Raw genomic sequence first — 17,082 nt, 5'->3', positions numbered from 1 at the left:
ACATCAGTCGAGAATAAAGGGTCTGAATGATCATTCAGCATGTGGAATCAAACTCTGTGATTTAAATCGAAGGAGGACCTCCTTAAATTTAAATGTGCTTATGAACTGAATGATGTACGCCCCTCCCTTTATGTTGTACCTGTGTCGTAGCGGCATTGAAGGAGAGGCCAAGCAGGGAGCAGAGACCCAGTCCAGCTGCCACTGACAGAGCCACCAACAGCACCCCAGCCAACCCCACGGCCCCCTGGGATTTGGCGCAGTCCCATCTCAGCATGGTCACACAGGCATAGGCCAGCTGGAGAGGAGAAAACGTATTATTATTAAAGACAGTGAAATGATACAAGATACTTATTATCCAAAAATAATGGGCAAACGTCAGTGACTATAATCACCATGAGCAGGTATCCTCCAGCCACCCTGATGACGCTGACATCAGAGAAGGATTTCATGATGTCATTGAGGGTTGTGGTGGAGAAAGCGTGGATGGACTGACTGGAGTTTGCTGGAATACTCTGGTGAACCACCTGATGGGGAAACATCAATCAACTGTTAAAGCGTTCTGCTGAAGAATAAAAAAAAAAACATACTACCTAATTTATAACTAAGCAATGTGGAAGAGCAACTGAAGGAATATGGACCTTGTTACACACATGGTTCAAAATCCCCCTAAACTACTACAGCCCTATATCTCAGGACCCCCTAAAATTTCTGTTTGAAATGTGCATGGCTGTGAAAGTGAGTAAGACGGCCCGAGTGTGTTTTTACATGTGCTAGCATGTGTGTGTGCGTGCATAAGTATGACAACTGAGGAGTAATGAGCACAGATGCCAGAGGTTGTGAGGTCAAAGGTGAAAAAGGATGGGATCGCATGGCTCAGAAGGCGTCTCCTGGTACTTCATGCCCATGAAGGAACCAAAGCGCCTGAAAGCCATTTACCTGTAAGCGTTCGACCATCATTTGCTATCTCGTACAGATCTGCACTTGTACTTTAATATGTCGGGCTGGGGGAGCCTCATGTCTCTGTCAGTTTACATTTGAGTTGTGTTACCCCTCCTCCCCTCCCCAAATGCCCCTCCCTCCCGCTGTGCTTAGCCTCGCCGTGGTGGGTGTCAGCTATCACAGCAACAGCTTGTTCCTATAACTAGGGTCTTGACAGAGAGGGAGACGATTGGCCTACCACACACACAAACACACACTAACCCGGTGCTCTGGTCTGCCCTGCGATTCAGTTTACAAGGGAGCTGAAGACTGATGGAATTCAGACACTGCAGATTAAAGTCTCAGTGCGCTTGTGTGTGTGTTTATGTGTGTGTGTCAGTGAAGATGGCAGCATGAGGACAAGGAAATGAGCTCTAATTTTTCTCCCCCTCCTCCTACATGATCTCAGTGACAACAAAATATCTTTATTTCTGCCCTGCTGTCCTTGAAGCATGGCACGTTTAAAGGAGCGTGAAATCTGTGCGTGAGTTCGTACCTCGACAAACTTTCTCTGCCAGGACTCAAGGATGGCGGTGGCTTTCTCCTCATTCCAGTTAATGTCGTGGATTTCATAGTCGTCCTTAAAGTGCTCATATAGCTGCTTAGGACTCATCAGCAGGAACATGGTCTGGAGAGCCTCCGCACTGCAAAACATGCAAACAAAGTTTAGTACACATCAGGAATGATGAGCGACTCTTAAAAAAACCATAATGTAACCATTAAGTCTGAGTGTTTAGATGTCCCTTGTATCTGAAAGCAGGTGCCGTCTCCTCTAAGATTTGTCCGCCTGCTTGCTTGCCCATCTGCCAGTGTAAACAACTAAAAGCAGGTGTTATCTAGTCTGTCTGCTCATCTCTAGGCTGCAGTCCCAGATGTCCTCAGGTTTTCTTGGCACCGGTAAAGCAAGCAGCAGTGCCGCTCAAAATGTGAAAGAGATGATCATAAATCACATCCAAGAATAAGTGTGGCTCTTGCAGATGGGCCTGGAATCCTCTTTCATTCAAGGCTCTCTTGGGTCTGTGGAGGGGGGCTTGATCTGGGCTCTGACCCAGTGCTCTCACTCCATTTGTACTAGCCATGCTTTTATAGCCAGTTGAACTCTGAAGATTGTCTTATAAAGAGCCCTGGGTTAGATGAAAGTGAATTTGAGTGTTATTCGCCTCCTTGTTTTTCTTCTTCTTCTTTGGTCCCGCACACAACAAATGTGCAGCAGGGTGGTGGGGCTTTATGTAACTGTCAATCATCTTTAATTGGCTGATCCCAGACCGGGGTCATTCAGGAAACTGATCCCTCTCGATATGAGGCATTCCTAGCATGTGTCTTCACTGCTGTTAGGGGGTTCCATAGATTCAGAGGGGAACTCGTAGCCTACTTGGCTGGTAGTGATCGCGTCACATCCTTGCTATTGAATATGACTCTTATCACACAAGAGGAAGACAATGTATAAATATACCCACAAAAACACACACACACCTCAGCAGAGCATCCTGGCTGTTCTTGACCCGCCCTCCCAAAATGAGCTCCTCTTGCCAGTGCATGAACTTCCGGCTAAAACCATGGCAACCACCCTGGAGACGCCCAGCAATGTCAGGACTCTGAATAAGAAAGCAGAAATGTCAATATGTGCGCCTCTTTGGTTTACTTTCTGTGCACTGTAAATAATTACTAAAGTTGCACTCTTTCATGCGAGGTTACCTCTCCTAGCTCCTTGTTAGGTGCACTGAGGGGGCAGTCAGGGTCTAAGGGGTCTAGACATGGTCTGTTCATGTAGGCATGTCCCACCTGAGGAATCAAACAATGTTAGAGATGTCTCAGTACACAATAAGAGGTGTAAACATAGATGACACGCAGCCTTGTTTAGTAAAGATATCCATGTAATTTTTTCTGTGCGTCACCTGGGCTTTGTCCAGCATCTCCTTGAACCCTTCCAGTGAGGTGAACTGGCTCAGCTCCTCCATCAGCTTGACTGGATCTAGATTCATCCACTGGATATCTTGCATACCCCTGCAGAGCAAAGACACACTTTATAATGGCAACAAACACACACACACACACACACACTGATTTTACATTATTTGTAGGAACTTAAGGAAGGAAGGCAACGTAAAATAGCTTTTATGAGCATGTGCCCACACGGCTACGTGGCTTTGAATTCTTCGCTAATGTTTACTCTGGGCAGGAAAACTTTTACTTCAGTTTCTCTCTCGCTCCTTTGTTGTGGTGGGCTACACAGGAGGCTAGCTGCAGATACAGGATAAAATAGCGTTTATTATCCTGTTTCACGCTGCCACAATGCCCAGGGAAAAGGCACAGTGGCTGCCTGCTCACTTTCATTCCTCAATGCCCTGCACTGAGTCATAACAATTACCTCTGCCTCCCAAACATCTTGATAAGGAGGGAGGGATGGGAGAGGCCAGGAGGATGGAAGGCAATGAATGGGAAAACGGGCGAGGGATGAGATATACATGGACAAATAACCTGTTTGTTAGCTTCATCTGTACTGTGCTGGTTTGCTCTGCAATGTGGCCTACATCAGGAAATGTAATGCACTTGCTCAAGGAAAATAAGAATTTTGGAAAAACTGGAGGAATTATGTTTGTGGTTTGTGATTCAGCGAGACAAAGGGAAATAAAATTATCCCAAAGTATCTGAACTCCAAGCTGAATCACCCCCCGATGGCTCATGAAGAGAGCTGCTCTCCTATTCCCACATACCAGGGTCCCCCTTTTGCTGCTGGTTGCAAAGACACTCCTTTATCAGCTAGTTTTTGCTTGACTGGACCGGGCCTGGGCCCTTTTGTTTTTTCATAGATTGCTGCTTTTTGTTCTCCCCAGTTCTCTCACTCTCTTTCTCTCCCACTCTTCACTCATTCTCTTTCCTGACCCCCCCTCCCCTTTTCTTGCTCTCTATCATACTCTTATTTCTTCTGTTTTTGAGTTGTTTTTTTTGTTTTGTTTTTTAAAAAAATGGTTGGAGCAGAAGCTGAATAAAGCGACAGTCCCGCCAGTGAATGCAAAAGGCTCTCGTAAGCTCAACGACGATAACAAATAAATGAAGAAGTTAAATACATTTAATAAATAACAGCAGATGTTGAGCACTGTGTGAATGTTTGGAAGATGTGTGATTCATCAAAGGCCCCCTTCTCTTTCTCTGGTGCTATGCTTTTCACACAAGCCAACAGGGAGATGCTAAGGATGGGAAACTTGTTTCTTGTTTCTGTATGTGCTGGCTTGTCATGCAACATACCGCTGTCAGCTAAGACACACACATAAACAAATAATTCCTCTGCAAAGAAACATCTGCTATGATCTAAACTATCTTTTCTAAACTAAGCACACAATTGAAATATCACTTCTGACGAGGAAAAAAAGAGATCCCTTTCAGTGACTCAATTTCTCAAGAGAACTTTATCCCCCGCAGAAAAAAAAATAGAATCTCCAAATGCCTAAATACGCCCAGACTCCACTGTTAACTGTCTTGTAGGCTCTCTCTGTCCTTCTCGGGGGACTTGGGGCTTGAATACTGCCCATTTTATTTGTTGGACAACTTGGGAGCTAGGAGCCCGGGGCATTACCATGAGAATGCCGAGTGTTAGCCGTGAGCTGACAAAGCCAGCCCCCCTCCCTCCTCCGGGGCCCCTGCACTGATGGACACTCACTCGTAAACTGAAAGAATGCTTACCATTGTCTGACCCAAAGGGCTCCCCTGCCACCACCACCACCGCCGCCGCTGCCACCGCCGCCTCCCCGCCCTCCGTTCTACCAACCCACCACCCAGTTGCTGTTACAGCCATCTACTCTCTCTCCATCCCTGCCTCGCTTGCTTGCCCGCTGCATCTCTCTCAAACCTTCTCTCTTTGAATTTCTCTGTCAGTACACCCCCTTTCAGTCCCTCTCTGGGCCCTAAAAGAACTCTATTACTGACCAGCACTGTCAGTCACAGCACCCACTGATAGACTACTGAAAGCCCAACTGTATGTCTCCATCCATCATGTGCTAAAAGTGACAGACCCCTCCAAAAGCTCTACTCAGATCAGATGGAAGCAGTGCATAGAAACAGCCAAGCTGTCAATGAAGTGCTTAAAAGTGCACCCAAAAAAAAAAAGTTATGGCAAATATTCCAAGACTTACGGTAAATAGGCAGAGCCTCCCTGTAGCTTGGCCCCTTCCCAAAAGCAGTCCAATGGGGTGATTATCATACAGGGGAACAGCTTGTCAATCATCTGGGATCAGGAAATAGAAAAGAAAGAAGTAAACATCACAAATCAGTGATAAATAAACATAGACACACAAAAAAACCCCAAACAAAACAAAACAGATATTTCTTCATCGACTTACCCTTTCGATCATGACGTTCTCTATAATGGGGACTCCAGATTTATAGCATATTTTATTAAGATCCCATGATCTAAGAGAAATAAAGGTCTTAGATTAAAAGTTTTATTAAAAAACACATGGGTGTGCGCAGCAGATCTTCACAGAGCATGTCCACTTACTTTCCAAACAATGACACCTGCACTTTGCTGGCGGACAGCGCGGCTTCCATGTGAACCAGCAAAGCTTCCTGGGTGAGAATGTTTGTGCCCTCTTCTTTGGGGGTCTGGATAAGCATCTGTGAGGTAAATACAGACTCCTCTCCCTGCTTTTCCCTTGTGTAGCGAAGCTCTGTGCTCACACGACTGCCAGCTAAAAAAGTAGAAATGAAAAGTGATTAGATAGACAGATAGATTTTCTTTAATGCACATGCAAAGACACTCACACATTTGTATCCTATTACAGAGTAGGTTTTGTGCGAACATATGCACACACACACTTACACAAGAACACACACATATATTGACCAACGCCCTTGGCCTTCGCCAGTGTTGGTTTTGAAGGCACTTCACACAAGCCAGTGTCTGGCCAAGAGAAATGAGTAATACAGCTTCTCATTGGCTCCTTCTGCGAAACAGATGTGCCCTGTTAGTTAGTGAAACCAGCCTTCTGATGCCCCCAAAACGCTCTACTGCTCTGTTTAGAGCAGCAGATACAGACCGGGACAATCTGAACTCATAAAAAATAATTATGATGGGCACTTCATCTTTTATTCCTGATGTTTATGCACAGTTTTCAACCTTTAAAGGTTGTTTATTGGAAAATGTGTTCATCTCAGACTCTGTATTTCTCTGCAACGCTTCCTCAGCGGTGTTCTTGTGATATGGCATTGAAAGACATAAAAGTTCGAATGGATAAAGAACGGTGAATATATTCGTGGAGGAAAGAAATATGGCTGTCAGAGACGGTGATGAAGAGAAAAGTTAGAAAACGGATGAAAAAAATGTAGAGCGAGAGAGAGCGAGGGAGAACGAGAGAGAGAGAGAGCTATGTTGTGCTGTGCAATAGACCCCAGCCCCCTAATTACAGGAGGTTGCCCTGAAAAGAGTTTGCCAGCCGGGGGGATCTGTGCCAGTGCCAAGTGGACATGAAACATGCCGCGCTGGATCACAGAGGGCCCGTCTGCCCCTCTTGCTGTCCCACTACACGACAACCCCAGAGAGACAGAAGGGAGGGGAGAAAAGAGGGAAGTGGTGGGAGTTTAGAAACTAGGGCTACCACCTTCTTGATTCAAATTTTTGTCAGTCGTTCACCCAATTTTACTGCACTGCACTTCGCAGCATCGAGCATCTATTTTTTTCATCCTTTTAACACTCTCCCATCTACCTCTCTCTCCATCTCTTTCTCTCTCTCACACACACACTCTCCCGCTCTCTCTTTTCCCTCACGCTTTCTGGACCTCCCCCTGGCTGGAACAGGCTCCCATAATTGATGGGGAGAAAAGAAAAAACAAACTATTCAGCCTACGCCGCAAAAGTGTGAGATCAGGTTAGAACTGCGGTCCTCTGTGACACAGTCCAATATTTCTAGGCTTCGCTTTCAAGGCTTAATTACATTCGCAGGGCCTTGAGACTATCGGGTCACCTTGTTTATTTGCAGTCACTGGTGTCGGGCTTAGTGCATCTCATAAAGAAAACACTTCAAAATGGGACACGCTCTTGTTGGATGTTCTTTGCACAAAAACTTTTTTTTTTAAAGCTAATGTATTTATAAACCACAGCAGGACATATGTGAAAGAAATAATTCTGCCTGGAATTTTGGAAATGTTAGAAAATGAGATTTGACTTTTATTAAGTCATTTTCAAACTGTCATGAAGTGTAAATACGAGATTTAGTGTAAAACATTTTAATCTTCGTGGCCCCGCTTGGGTTTTCTTGCCCCACTAATTTCCAATCAAAAAGAAAAAAAACCCCACTAAAAAACTGAACACTTTCCGTTTGAGGACCTCTTTGACATCTGTTAAACCTTTTTTGACATTTCGTATGTTAACCTCTGCAGCGTGGGGTTTTGATCCCAACAGGAACTGGGTGGCTCGAAGAGACTCTGGCTCTGTAATTACAGGCCTCCTGAAGTAAATTATAGCTATTTGTGTCTCGTTCCTCCCATCTGGACCACCCAGGCAGCCAGTCCTCTCTCGTTTCTCTCTCCCTCTCTTTCTCGCCTTCTCTCCTCAACCCCCGGTCCGGCCCCAACCACCCGACTTCTAAGCTTCCCCAGCACTCAGCTCTGCTCAAGTTCACCACTCTCTCCATAAGAAGCCTCTCCGTCTCTACCTTTCTTTCCCTGTTCCTCGTCCCCCTTTTCTCTCTCTCTTTCTGAGGCTGTTTTTCCCTTTCTCACTCTTTTTCAGTTCCCCCCCTCTACCCTCTCCCTTCACCCAGGCTTCGCTCCTCACAGCCTTAAAGAGACAGTTCCCAGAAACTTTCTTCCCACCCTGGGAAGAAAGCACCTTTGAGGGTGTAAAGCTGGGTTTTAACAGCCCAGTGGCTGGCAAGTTTATTACACGAGTGATTCTGAAACATGAAATATTAGTCCTTGTTTGGCAACATGATCAAAATTGAAAAAAGAAAAAAGAAAAATGGGGGGCTTGGAGATGGGTGAACACAAATGATCGCAACTCTAAATCACATCCCATCGGTTTGTCGAGATGCTTTCGCGATACTCGACCACCATCTTACAAATTTTAGCAAACAATTCGACTCTGATGGGTGCAACATGTGAATCCATTTACTAGCTTCACCACTAAAAGCACTTTCACAACAGTTACGACATTGGGGAAGTGAAAAGCGAGGGGAAAATGTCATAACAAGCCCTGACATGGTTTCATGGCTGTGGGTGTACAAAAAATAAAAAAAATAATAATGTTTTTAAGAAAGCGTGTTTTCATGTGCCGGTGTATATGTGTATGTGTGTGTGTGTGTGTGTGTGTGTGTGTGTGTGCACTGAGGTGAAACAGGACTCTGTCTCCACCAACCTCAGTCATTTCCTACCCACCTGACCCTTCCATCCTTACAAGCCAAACAGACAGCATCTCCTAACTCAATAAAACATCTGGCTTCTAGAATGATCCAAGACCACCTTTAAAGGCCTGTTTCTATTCTATTCTATTGTGGTTATGGGTACCTAGTCCCAGTTCCAGGCCATTCTAGGTCAGACCAGGCCGCCTTCAAAGTTTAGTGTGGTAGATTAGCTGGATTAGGGGGCCCCTGAAAGGCCCCACGCTGCTATGGAGGAAGACTCAAGAAGAAGAGGGCTGAAGGTGACATGTATGCTATTACTTGCTATGTAGTGCATTTGACGTTTTTCCTGATTTACACAGCATGACAAGATGAGAAGAAATATACAGCCGATTTCTACACAAAACTTCCTTTGATAAAATATAGTTCAGGGAAGGTTGCCACGCTACTTTATCATAGCGTAGCAACAATATGAAAAATAGATTAAGTTATCCCTCGCCTGCTGTCTTTTACCTATGATTTACTTCCTTCTCCACTGTTTTATTCACAAAAGAGCTGCTTTACTTCCTTTTGATTTTCAGCAATGGAGCTAAATGAGACATTCATTCCTTCATCTTGGCACCCAAATAGGCCCCCTTCTTTTGGACCCACCAGAATCTCCACTTTGGATTCTTCAGCCCAGTCCTGCCCTATGGCTTTCCCTAGCCAGGGCACTGCCTAAAGCAGGCTGCACCCCAGCAGATGGGCTGTTCCTCTATAGAATCCGTCAGTACAGCTCCAGACTGAATGCAGACCCTTTTGTCATTCAACCCTTCAATTTCTTTCAGATGTTTCCCAACAAACAGCAGAATAAAATAAAGAGGGAACGTTTTTTTTTTCCTCCCCTCAACAAAAGCAAATGGACCAAAACTTTCCCAGCCTGTAAAACAATGCCAGAGTCGGGATGTAAGGGGGGGTGAGGCAAGGGGCAAGAAAAAGAAGCTGGCACTTTGCTATCTTACCTATAGAAATACAGTGTATCTGTTTAGCAGCTGTCAAAAACACCATTCACTCAGGAAATGAGCTAAACTACCCGCACACACAAAAAAACAAATGTGGTCTCTGTTTGTCCTGTAACTTTTCCCTGGTATTAAAATAAAATAAAAAAATACATAAATAAAAAGCTGTCTCCAAATCACACCTTAAAAACTGCATAAAACAGCAAAAACAACATGAAAAATCAGTTTCACTTACTTTCTATTCAGATGTGCCAGTGGTGTTAGCCACCACACATAAATTTCCACGAGGGCTGGCATTTAGGCACTTTCTATTTCCATATGTATAGGCTTGCCTCTGCTAATTATGCTAATCATGGGCAGTGTTGGCCACTGTGAAAAATAGTCACATTAGACACTCCACTGACCGCTAATGCTGCTTAATGTGTGGTTGAAACATACATTCATCCCCGCCTGAAAAGCAAAATTTTTCCACGTTGCTGGTCTCATTCAGATGAGAAATGAATTTATTGAGCCCCAGAAGCATTTCTTTTTTCCCTCCCAAGTACCAAGAAAATGTTCAGTCCCCCTCTCTCTCTCCAGCCCCTCTCACTTCACTTTTTATACTTCCACGGTGTAAAGACAGAGGCAAATGGTGCAAACTCTAAGGTGACTGGTGTCGCTTTATTCCCCCCCACACCCACCCCACAGCCAGAGACAAAGGTTGCTCTTCAGCGAAGAGATAAAGGGTGCCACACTATACTGATTGAGTTTTTATTATCCCATTTTCGGTTGCATTGCGGCCTTTCTAAGGATATCGCATTCAATGTAGCAAAGAGCCTGACAGTCCAGTGCCCTTTTTTCAGCCCAAAGACCTGTTTTATGCTATCACTGTAAACCGGTGATACTCATTACCCAATAAATATATGAAGAGCTTTTGTTTTACAACCAAAGGCAAAAAAAAGAAGAAGAAAAAAAACCCCCAAACAAACAAGACTTTAAAAAAGGGAAGGTAGAGCACGCTCTTTTGTGCTTCCTGTCTCAGTAGAAGCAAGAGCCATGTGTCTGTCATATGCAGATGTATCTGTAGCTGCTCAGTGTGTGTTTATTTGTTGGGGGGTGGTCTTGGGCTCTCTGTTGAAGAGCGTGTGTGTGTGTTTTGGGGATGCTGAGAACGGGGATGGAATGAGGTAGTCTTGGATTGAGGGATGGAGGGAGAGGGGGTGAAATAAACATTTAGAAGTGACCCAGGTTGACTCTGTCTTGTTTGTTCTCTCTACCAGTGAGGTCCCGGGCCCTGAACGCTGGGAGTTTATTTATCTAGTTGGGGCACCACCGCGCACTATTCACCTCCAATAATACCTCATAGAGCTCCCTTTCTCTGTCTGAACTGGGGCGCTGTGTGCACTCCAATGAATTATAGCATTTACCTGCTGTGCCACTCTGAGGTTTGTTTAGAGAAACCGCTCCAAACGGTGAAACGCCCACGTGTGCATTTGTGCAAACTTTTTTGCTCTCCTCTCTTTAAATCAGTCCACACCTCGGTCTCTTCATATCTTGTCTGATTCCCTGTTATTCTGTATACAATGTATGGTCTTCACCTCCCTCTCTCCTGCATAAGACTTTTTATGGGGCAACTGCTACCCGGATAGTCCTTGTCTCGCTGCGCTCATATTTGGACAGCTTGAGTCTGTGTACATGTCTGTCATGCCTCACCCAAACAACTGCCAAGAAAGATGAGTTTAGTTAAAGTCAGAGTAAACAGCACCACTGTTACATGAAGGCATTTTCTTTACCCTCTTTCCCATACACAGCTTTTCGGCTGCGGCTTGATACGCGCCTGAAAACAATTATCCAAAGGCTGCGCAAAGGAATCCTGAAGTTTTACACATTTTAGTGAAAAAGAAATAAAAAATTAAGCTTAAGAAAATAACTTCTCTCATAAAACAAACAGGGCTTTATAGAGAAAGACATCCACAAGACCGTTTCGCACCTGATGTTTGTTCAAATGAGACAGGCAAAAACAGCAGCAAAAAAAGAGAAAAAAAAGTGTGAGCTTGCAATAAACCTTCCACCCCATTCCTGCCCCCCCACACTATTGTCTCCTCTTATCCTCGTCCTCTTCCTGCGCCTCTTTTTATGATCTTTTTCTTTTCTCCTTGTGAACAATACAGAGCCGGGTCACACGTTGCCCAGGTCATACCTTAACTTTCAAATTCTCAAATGTGGCCCAAGCTAGATAAGCAGAACCACAGTGTAAACTTTATCTAATTCTAACTAGATAACATGAATGATTTTTTGAAACACAATTTAACTCAATTTAATCCAGGCACTTTATGAATGAATTAGGAAATTGGCAACAAGTGCCATCCCTCGGGCCAGCACTGCAGTTTAAGAAGGAAGAAGAAAAAAAGATGTGCATGGGTGTAAGGTAATTTGATGGGCGATGTCTGTCTCAGATCCTTTAGAGCAGAGGCAGTTAGCCAGAAATAGTTCGTAATCCCCTTGTCAGACAAAACACCCTGATACTCCGGCTTTTATTCTCCACTACACAGGTGTGAGAGCTGAAGGTACGATGAAGCCTTCGACTTATAAGTAGCTCATCCGCTCTGGAAATGCACAAGAGTCCTCTGGTTGAAGTAAACGATATGAATAAAGACATAAAGAATGCTTGATTGATTGTGAAGTGTAGGCACAAATTCTGTCTCTTTCTCTCTGTCTACACTTTCTAGACACAGACTGCACTGCTGTGCTTCACGGTATTTTGGTCCTGTTGGAGGGAGGAAGCAATTAAAAAAAAAGCCCTGGTGGCCTGACTTCACAGAGCAGGCAGACAGACAGGTAGAAATATAAACAGGCGCACACAAAGCCCGGGCAGACAGACGAGAACGCAGTCAGGAACCTGAGGCGGGAAGACAGGCGGGCAGGCAAGCTGCACGCACCAGAAGTGACAAAGATGACAAGTGTGCGTGTTTGTGTATGTGTGTGAAAACTGCAGGGGGCAACTCCTAGTATGAATATATGATGGGAAGCATATGCTCCTAACACATTCAGATACACACACACACACACACATTCACATTCAGCTTGGAGTGTTAACACATAAGGTGTCAATTCACAGCTAGTTTCATCTGAACAAATTAGGGTGCAAGTGGGAAAACTTTCATTTATGCCGCTTCTTAAAGTTGCTTTTGATGTAAAGCCAAATTCTTTACATGTTTAGATTCCAAAACACGACAAATAAAACTTAGGAACTAATGTAAAATATATGTTTATAATTTCGTTCCATCAGTCTGAAATCTGATGTCTTACTAGAAGGCATATTTTTTTTGTGCCCTGGCTTATGTGTATTGGTGCATGTGTCTTTTTCTGCGTGTGTGTGCGTGCGTGTGTGTGTAAAAGAGAAAGAGTGAGAGACAGAGGGAGAACTAACCTCTCCTTGTTACCGAACCACTTTACTCTCCATTGAGGCCCTAGCAGCTTTGTCAATGGGCTATTGGTGGAAACAAGGCAGGCAGAAACTTTAGAAAGATGGCCACGGCCTCTTAAAGGCACAGCATTCCTTTTGAGCACCCCCCCCCCCCCCCCTCCAGTTCAACTCTCTCAATCCCACAGCAAAACAACTTGCACACAAACATCTAAACATGTCCTTTAAAAGATGGCTTGGCCAATTAGCTCGAGAGGTAATCCCGAAGCTTTACACTAACCACAGTGAAACCAAAGAAAAGGGACACAGTGGCAGCTCTCCTTCTTATTGTGGGAGATGGAGGCGTTTCCTTCAAAGCTAACAATTTCCATTCCTACATTTTTAAAGATTTTTCTTTTTGTTTCTTTTTTTGTTTTATTGTGCTTGATAAAGAACCTTATTTAACTTCCTGCGCAAGTGAAGCGCACAGCCTTCCAACAACCGGCGGCGTGTGATTCCACCAACACCTCCACACAGGTCCTGTGGGAGCCGCCTGTTCCTGTCCTCCAGTGACATGGTGGGCTTAAAAAACCCTATAGAGTCTGTTTATATTCACCAACTGCTGTGGCGCTTTTAGAGCGTGCAAAACAGGTGGGTAAACTTCAGCTGCATTCACTTATATTTTTTTTCTTCTTGTGAGGAGGAGAGAAGGGAGGGAGGGAGGAGGGTAAGGGAGGGAGGTGGTGCCTGCTTGCTTGCCTGCCTGCCTGCTTGCCTCTTGTTGAATGGAATCCAAGAATAGTTAGGGACCACACAGGGAGCTAAGGGGGGGAGGGGTCAGAGCCCTCAAAGATGGCTAACCATTCACACAGTCCATCTGCTGCAGGGATCAGCCCCGGCACTGAAGCCTGGGGGTTTAAAAGGAATTTGGTCAGTGTGAAAAACCAAATAAAGCTGCCTCTGCCGCTGGAAATGTACAGATAACCTTAACTTAAAAAGTTCAGAGGTAAAGAATGGGAGCGCTATCAAGAGAAGAGGAAAATGTAAGATATCCAAAAAAAAAAAAACACGGCAGAAATGTCAGGGATGTGTTTGCTCTCATGATGAAAAGACGTAGAAGATAAATAAGTCAAAAAACATGAAAAACTGCTGATAAAAACATATACAATGCACAGGAGAGAGTGGCATGAATCTGCTGTATACAAGGCTATTAATAATGGGTGTAGTAAGTAGGACTGTTTTCCTTATATGGTGCTAATGCGGTTAGAAATGTGTGCTGTAATTCTAACTTTAATAAAAGCCCCTAAAAAGATAAAAAAATACTTAAACTAAGTCCCACAAATCCTCAGTTCTGTCATCAGGATTTCAACAAGACAAGCCATTGTGTCGCTCACCGAACACCTAGTGCCCTCCCACGGCACTGAGATGACACTAACCTGTATCTTCCTGCCAACACCTCTCATCATCAGAACTCCAGCTACACTCAGTGGAAAACAACTGAGAATTGTGTACAAACCAGGGGATGTCTGCACCATTTGCTCTATCTCAATCACTCTCTTAGTTTCATGTCACTTTATCAGCTGTCACGATCCAACAAAAGCAAAAAGAAAAAAAAAAGTCCATAAACCAGCTACAACGTTGTGAGGAAGCATACCGAATGATAGATTTACTGTAGACTCAGTGCCAGCGCCAGACAGCATACAGTTAAGTGTTTAAGACATTTTAACATTTAACTGCTTCACACGATTACGACCCAAAACAAGCTCCCTAGGGCAACGCATGCACTGTCAAACAGGAAATATCACACACTCACCTTCCACCCATAGCTGTTCAATGTTGGTTTCGATGGCTGCGACTCGGAGTCCCACAGACAGAGCCCCGAAAACTAAGAGTCCAATAAAGAGGACCTTCCCACAGTGCCTCTGGATGTAGCAGCCCAGAGAGAATAGGAAGGCCTGGAACCTCGCCCGGATCCAAAGAGGAGCTTTCTGGCCTACTGCCTTCCCCTGGATTGGAAGCAGGAAGAGGATGAGAAAAGAAGATTATCATTATTATTATTATTATTATTATTAGTTATTACTATTATACTACACATAATCATGCTTACTATCTCAAAAAGGTTGGTTGCATATCTTTTCAAACAACGTTGTGCAAGTAAATTCTAAACATTTGAAGAGCCATGCATCTGTATTCAGAGACAACATATGTTTGTTATTTAAATCATGCTTTTCATAAAATGGAGACAAGTCGTGGTGCCAAAGAGCTCTGATGCAGGTCTCATGTGTTAAATCTCAGGCTAGACATTATCTGTAGTTCTATCCCAATAATACGATTTAAATGACACTGTGTTGGGACTATTTTGTACTTAATGACGTCCTTATTTAAGGAGAGAGATTTCCAGTGTTTTACCTTACAGCCTAGAGGAGCTCTCAGAAATAAGAAAAATAAGAGGTGACAATTTCATTCCAAAGCAAAATGCGTGACTTTAATAAAAGCTGAAAGTTAAAACTGTGAGTTTGTTCTACTGAAAAAGAGCCATTGACACATTTACTATGCAGTTCAAGCTATTTCTATAACTGTAGCCCAACAGAAAAATATTAATCTTTATCTTTTGCTTTAATTTGGTTCTACTTCACATTTTATGAATAATTTTACACCCAGCTGTCTAATCTCTCATTTGCTGTGAACTACCACAAATGTCACTGCTGCGCTAGGAGACATTGCTGTAGTGTTGTGGTTTCTCGCAGCAGTGCTGAAACACGTCCAAGCATCCGGGCGGTCCAAAGATGCTTTGTCAGATCAAACTCAATCAGTGAATTCCTTTACAGGACCCACCACATTTCCAAACAGACCCCGGGCCAGTGCGCTCTCCGCTGGCTGCACACAGTCAAAAAAACACGCACAACACGCCTGGGATAGAGTATGGGAACGAGCCCTTATCTTTCTTTCTCGCTCTCCTCACGGTGGCTTTTAACAGCAGAAATCAATGAGAAGCCGATGTTCAAATAAATAGCAGAGTTAACGTACAGCTAAAAAAGAAGACTCGTTCATTTGTTATCGCTTTATTCCGCTCCCCCAAAATGTCACGCAGGTAGGCTTTTGGTTAACACGGCTCTGTCCAGTTAAAACGATTTATGTTATATTACATCAGCTTCTAACGGCAATGTTTCCCTTCAGTATTAAATAGTCAAATCAAACCGATCCCGATTTCGCAGTCGTCTCCCCTCAGGGGAGCACTGGTGGTCCCCGGACTCCGGTTTGATAGCTGCTGCTTAAAGTCTACACCGCATTCCCATATGCGACCCTCAAATCCCGATTAGATAACCTAACTCCTAAATAAATAAGCTGCCTTTTTTTAGGGGAAACCTTTCATTCACATCTGCCGACTGGATGAAAGCTGTATTCACAGAAAAATCCACTCTAGACTGCGACCAGTGTATCACCTTTGAGATCTGTTTGAGTGCGAAAGCAGCGTGGCAGTAGCTGGGTCTCCGGAGTAAGTCTGGGTTCGCAGGCGGCTGGGAGCGTGTGTAACTCGGGGGTAAATCTCCAAAGACGCCGGCCCCTGGGACCCCGCGATCCGAGGCCATAGTCCAAAGAGCGTGAACGGCACGCAGAACGAAGCGACACAGAATCGGTGCGAGTTCAGAAAAAGCGACAATAATCCAACATAGAAGTAGAGCGCATCCAGCAGCACCGGCAACAAACTAGAAGAACGTTTTCTAGTCTTCCTTTGAGCCAAACAAGTCTCTAAACTCCATCCCAACATTATGCGCCGGAGTCCGTATAGATCCTTCCGTCTTCATTCGTCCCGATGGTGTGTGAACCGACGTCTCAGAGAGGAGTAGTAGCTCTAGTAGTAGTAGTAGTAGTAGCTTATGTCTGAGCCGTCCGTGTCAAGTCTAACTCCGATCCCGTGGCGGTAACATTTGGAGAAGTTCGCCTCTCGGCAAATCCTGAAAAGGAAGGTTTGATGGAAAAGTGCTCCGGCTCCCATTGGCCAAGGAAGAGGCAAATTACTTTGCAAACATCGCCTATTATTAGCTGCTAAGCAACAGCTCACCAAAGTGGAGAGAGAGGGGGACCACCCAGGCTGCTGCTGCCTGGGCTGGAGGGAGGGGGAGGAGGACGGTGGGGAGGAGGGGAAGGGAGAGAGGAACTCTTTCAATAAACTGTGCACGGCCGCGCATGCAAACACACACACCCGCGCGTGCGTGCGTGCGCGCACACATTTACGCACACAGCTCGCTCCCTGCTCCCTCACTTGCTTAGTGAGCATTATTCCCAGTGGCCTGGCCTCCAGTTTGTAGAGGCAATCGCACATGCCATCTATTGATATAACAGCGACAGGCATGCACGCACACACAATTTTCAGATTTTCTGTTTCATCAAC

The 17,082-nt window shown here is 44.6% G+C and overlaps 1 protein-coding gene across 1 annotated transcript in view; it reads right to left on the bottom strand.

Moving 5' to 3' along the window:
- ptch2 (patched 2) overlaps positions 1-16,777 on the bottom strand; it is a 28,135-nt gene extending 11,358 nt beyond the window's left edge. Inside the window, exons 1-11 of the mRNA XM_085140277.1 lie at positions 16,133-16,777; positions 14,503-14,695; positions 5,474-5,663; positions 5,316-5,385; positions 5,109-5,200; positions 2,874-2,982; positions 2,674-2,760; positions 2,452-2,573; positions 1,475-1,622; positions 393-524; positions 140-295 (exon numbers count right to left, since the gene is read on the bottom strand). Of these exons, the coding sequence (XP_084996403.1) occupies positions 140-295; positions 393-524; positions 1,475-1,622; positions 2,452-2,573; positions 2,674-2,760; positions 2,874-2,982; positions 5,109-5,200; positions 5,316-5,385; positions 5,474-5,663; positions 14,503-14,695; positions 16,133-16,279 (1,446 nt within the window). The 5' untranslated portion in view covers positions 16,280-16,777. The remainder of the gene's footprint in view (positions 1-139; positions 296-392; positions 525-1,474; positions 1,623-2,451; positions 2,574-2,673; positions 2,761-2,873; positions 2,983-5,108; positions 5,201-5,315; positions 5,386-5,473; positions 5,664-14,502; positions 14,696-16,132) is intronic.
- Between the last annotated feature and the right edge of the window lie 305 nt (positions 16,778-17,082).

The sequence above is a fragment of the Neolamprologus multifasciatus genome, chromosome 18 (genome assembly GCF_963576455.1).
Source record: "Neolamprologus multifasciatus chromosome 18, fNeoMul1.2, whole genome shotgun sequence".
In the NCBI taxonomy this organism is placed as follows: domain Eukaryota; kingdom Metazoa; phylum Chordata; class Actinopteri; order Cichliformes; family Cichlidae; genus Neolamprologus; species Neolamprologus multifasciatus.
The sequence above is the reverse complement of the archived record's forward strand: the minus strand, read 5'-3'. Positions and strand labels throughout refer to the sequence as shown.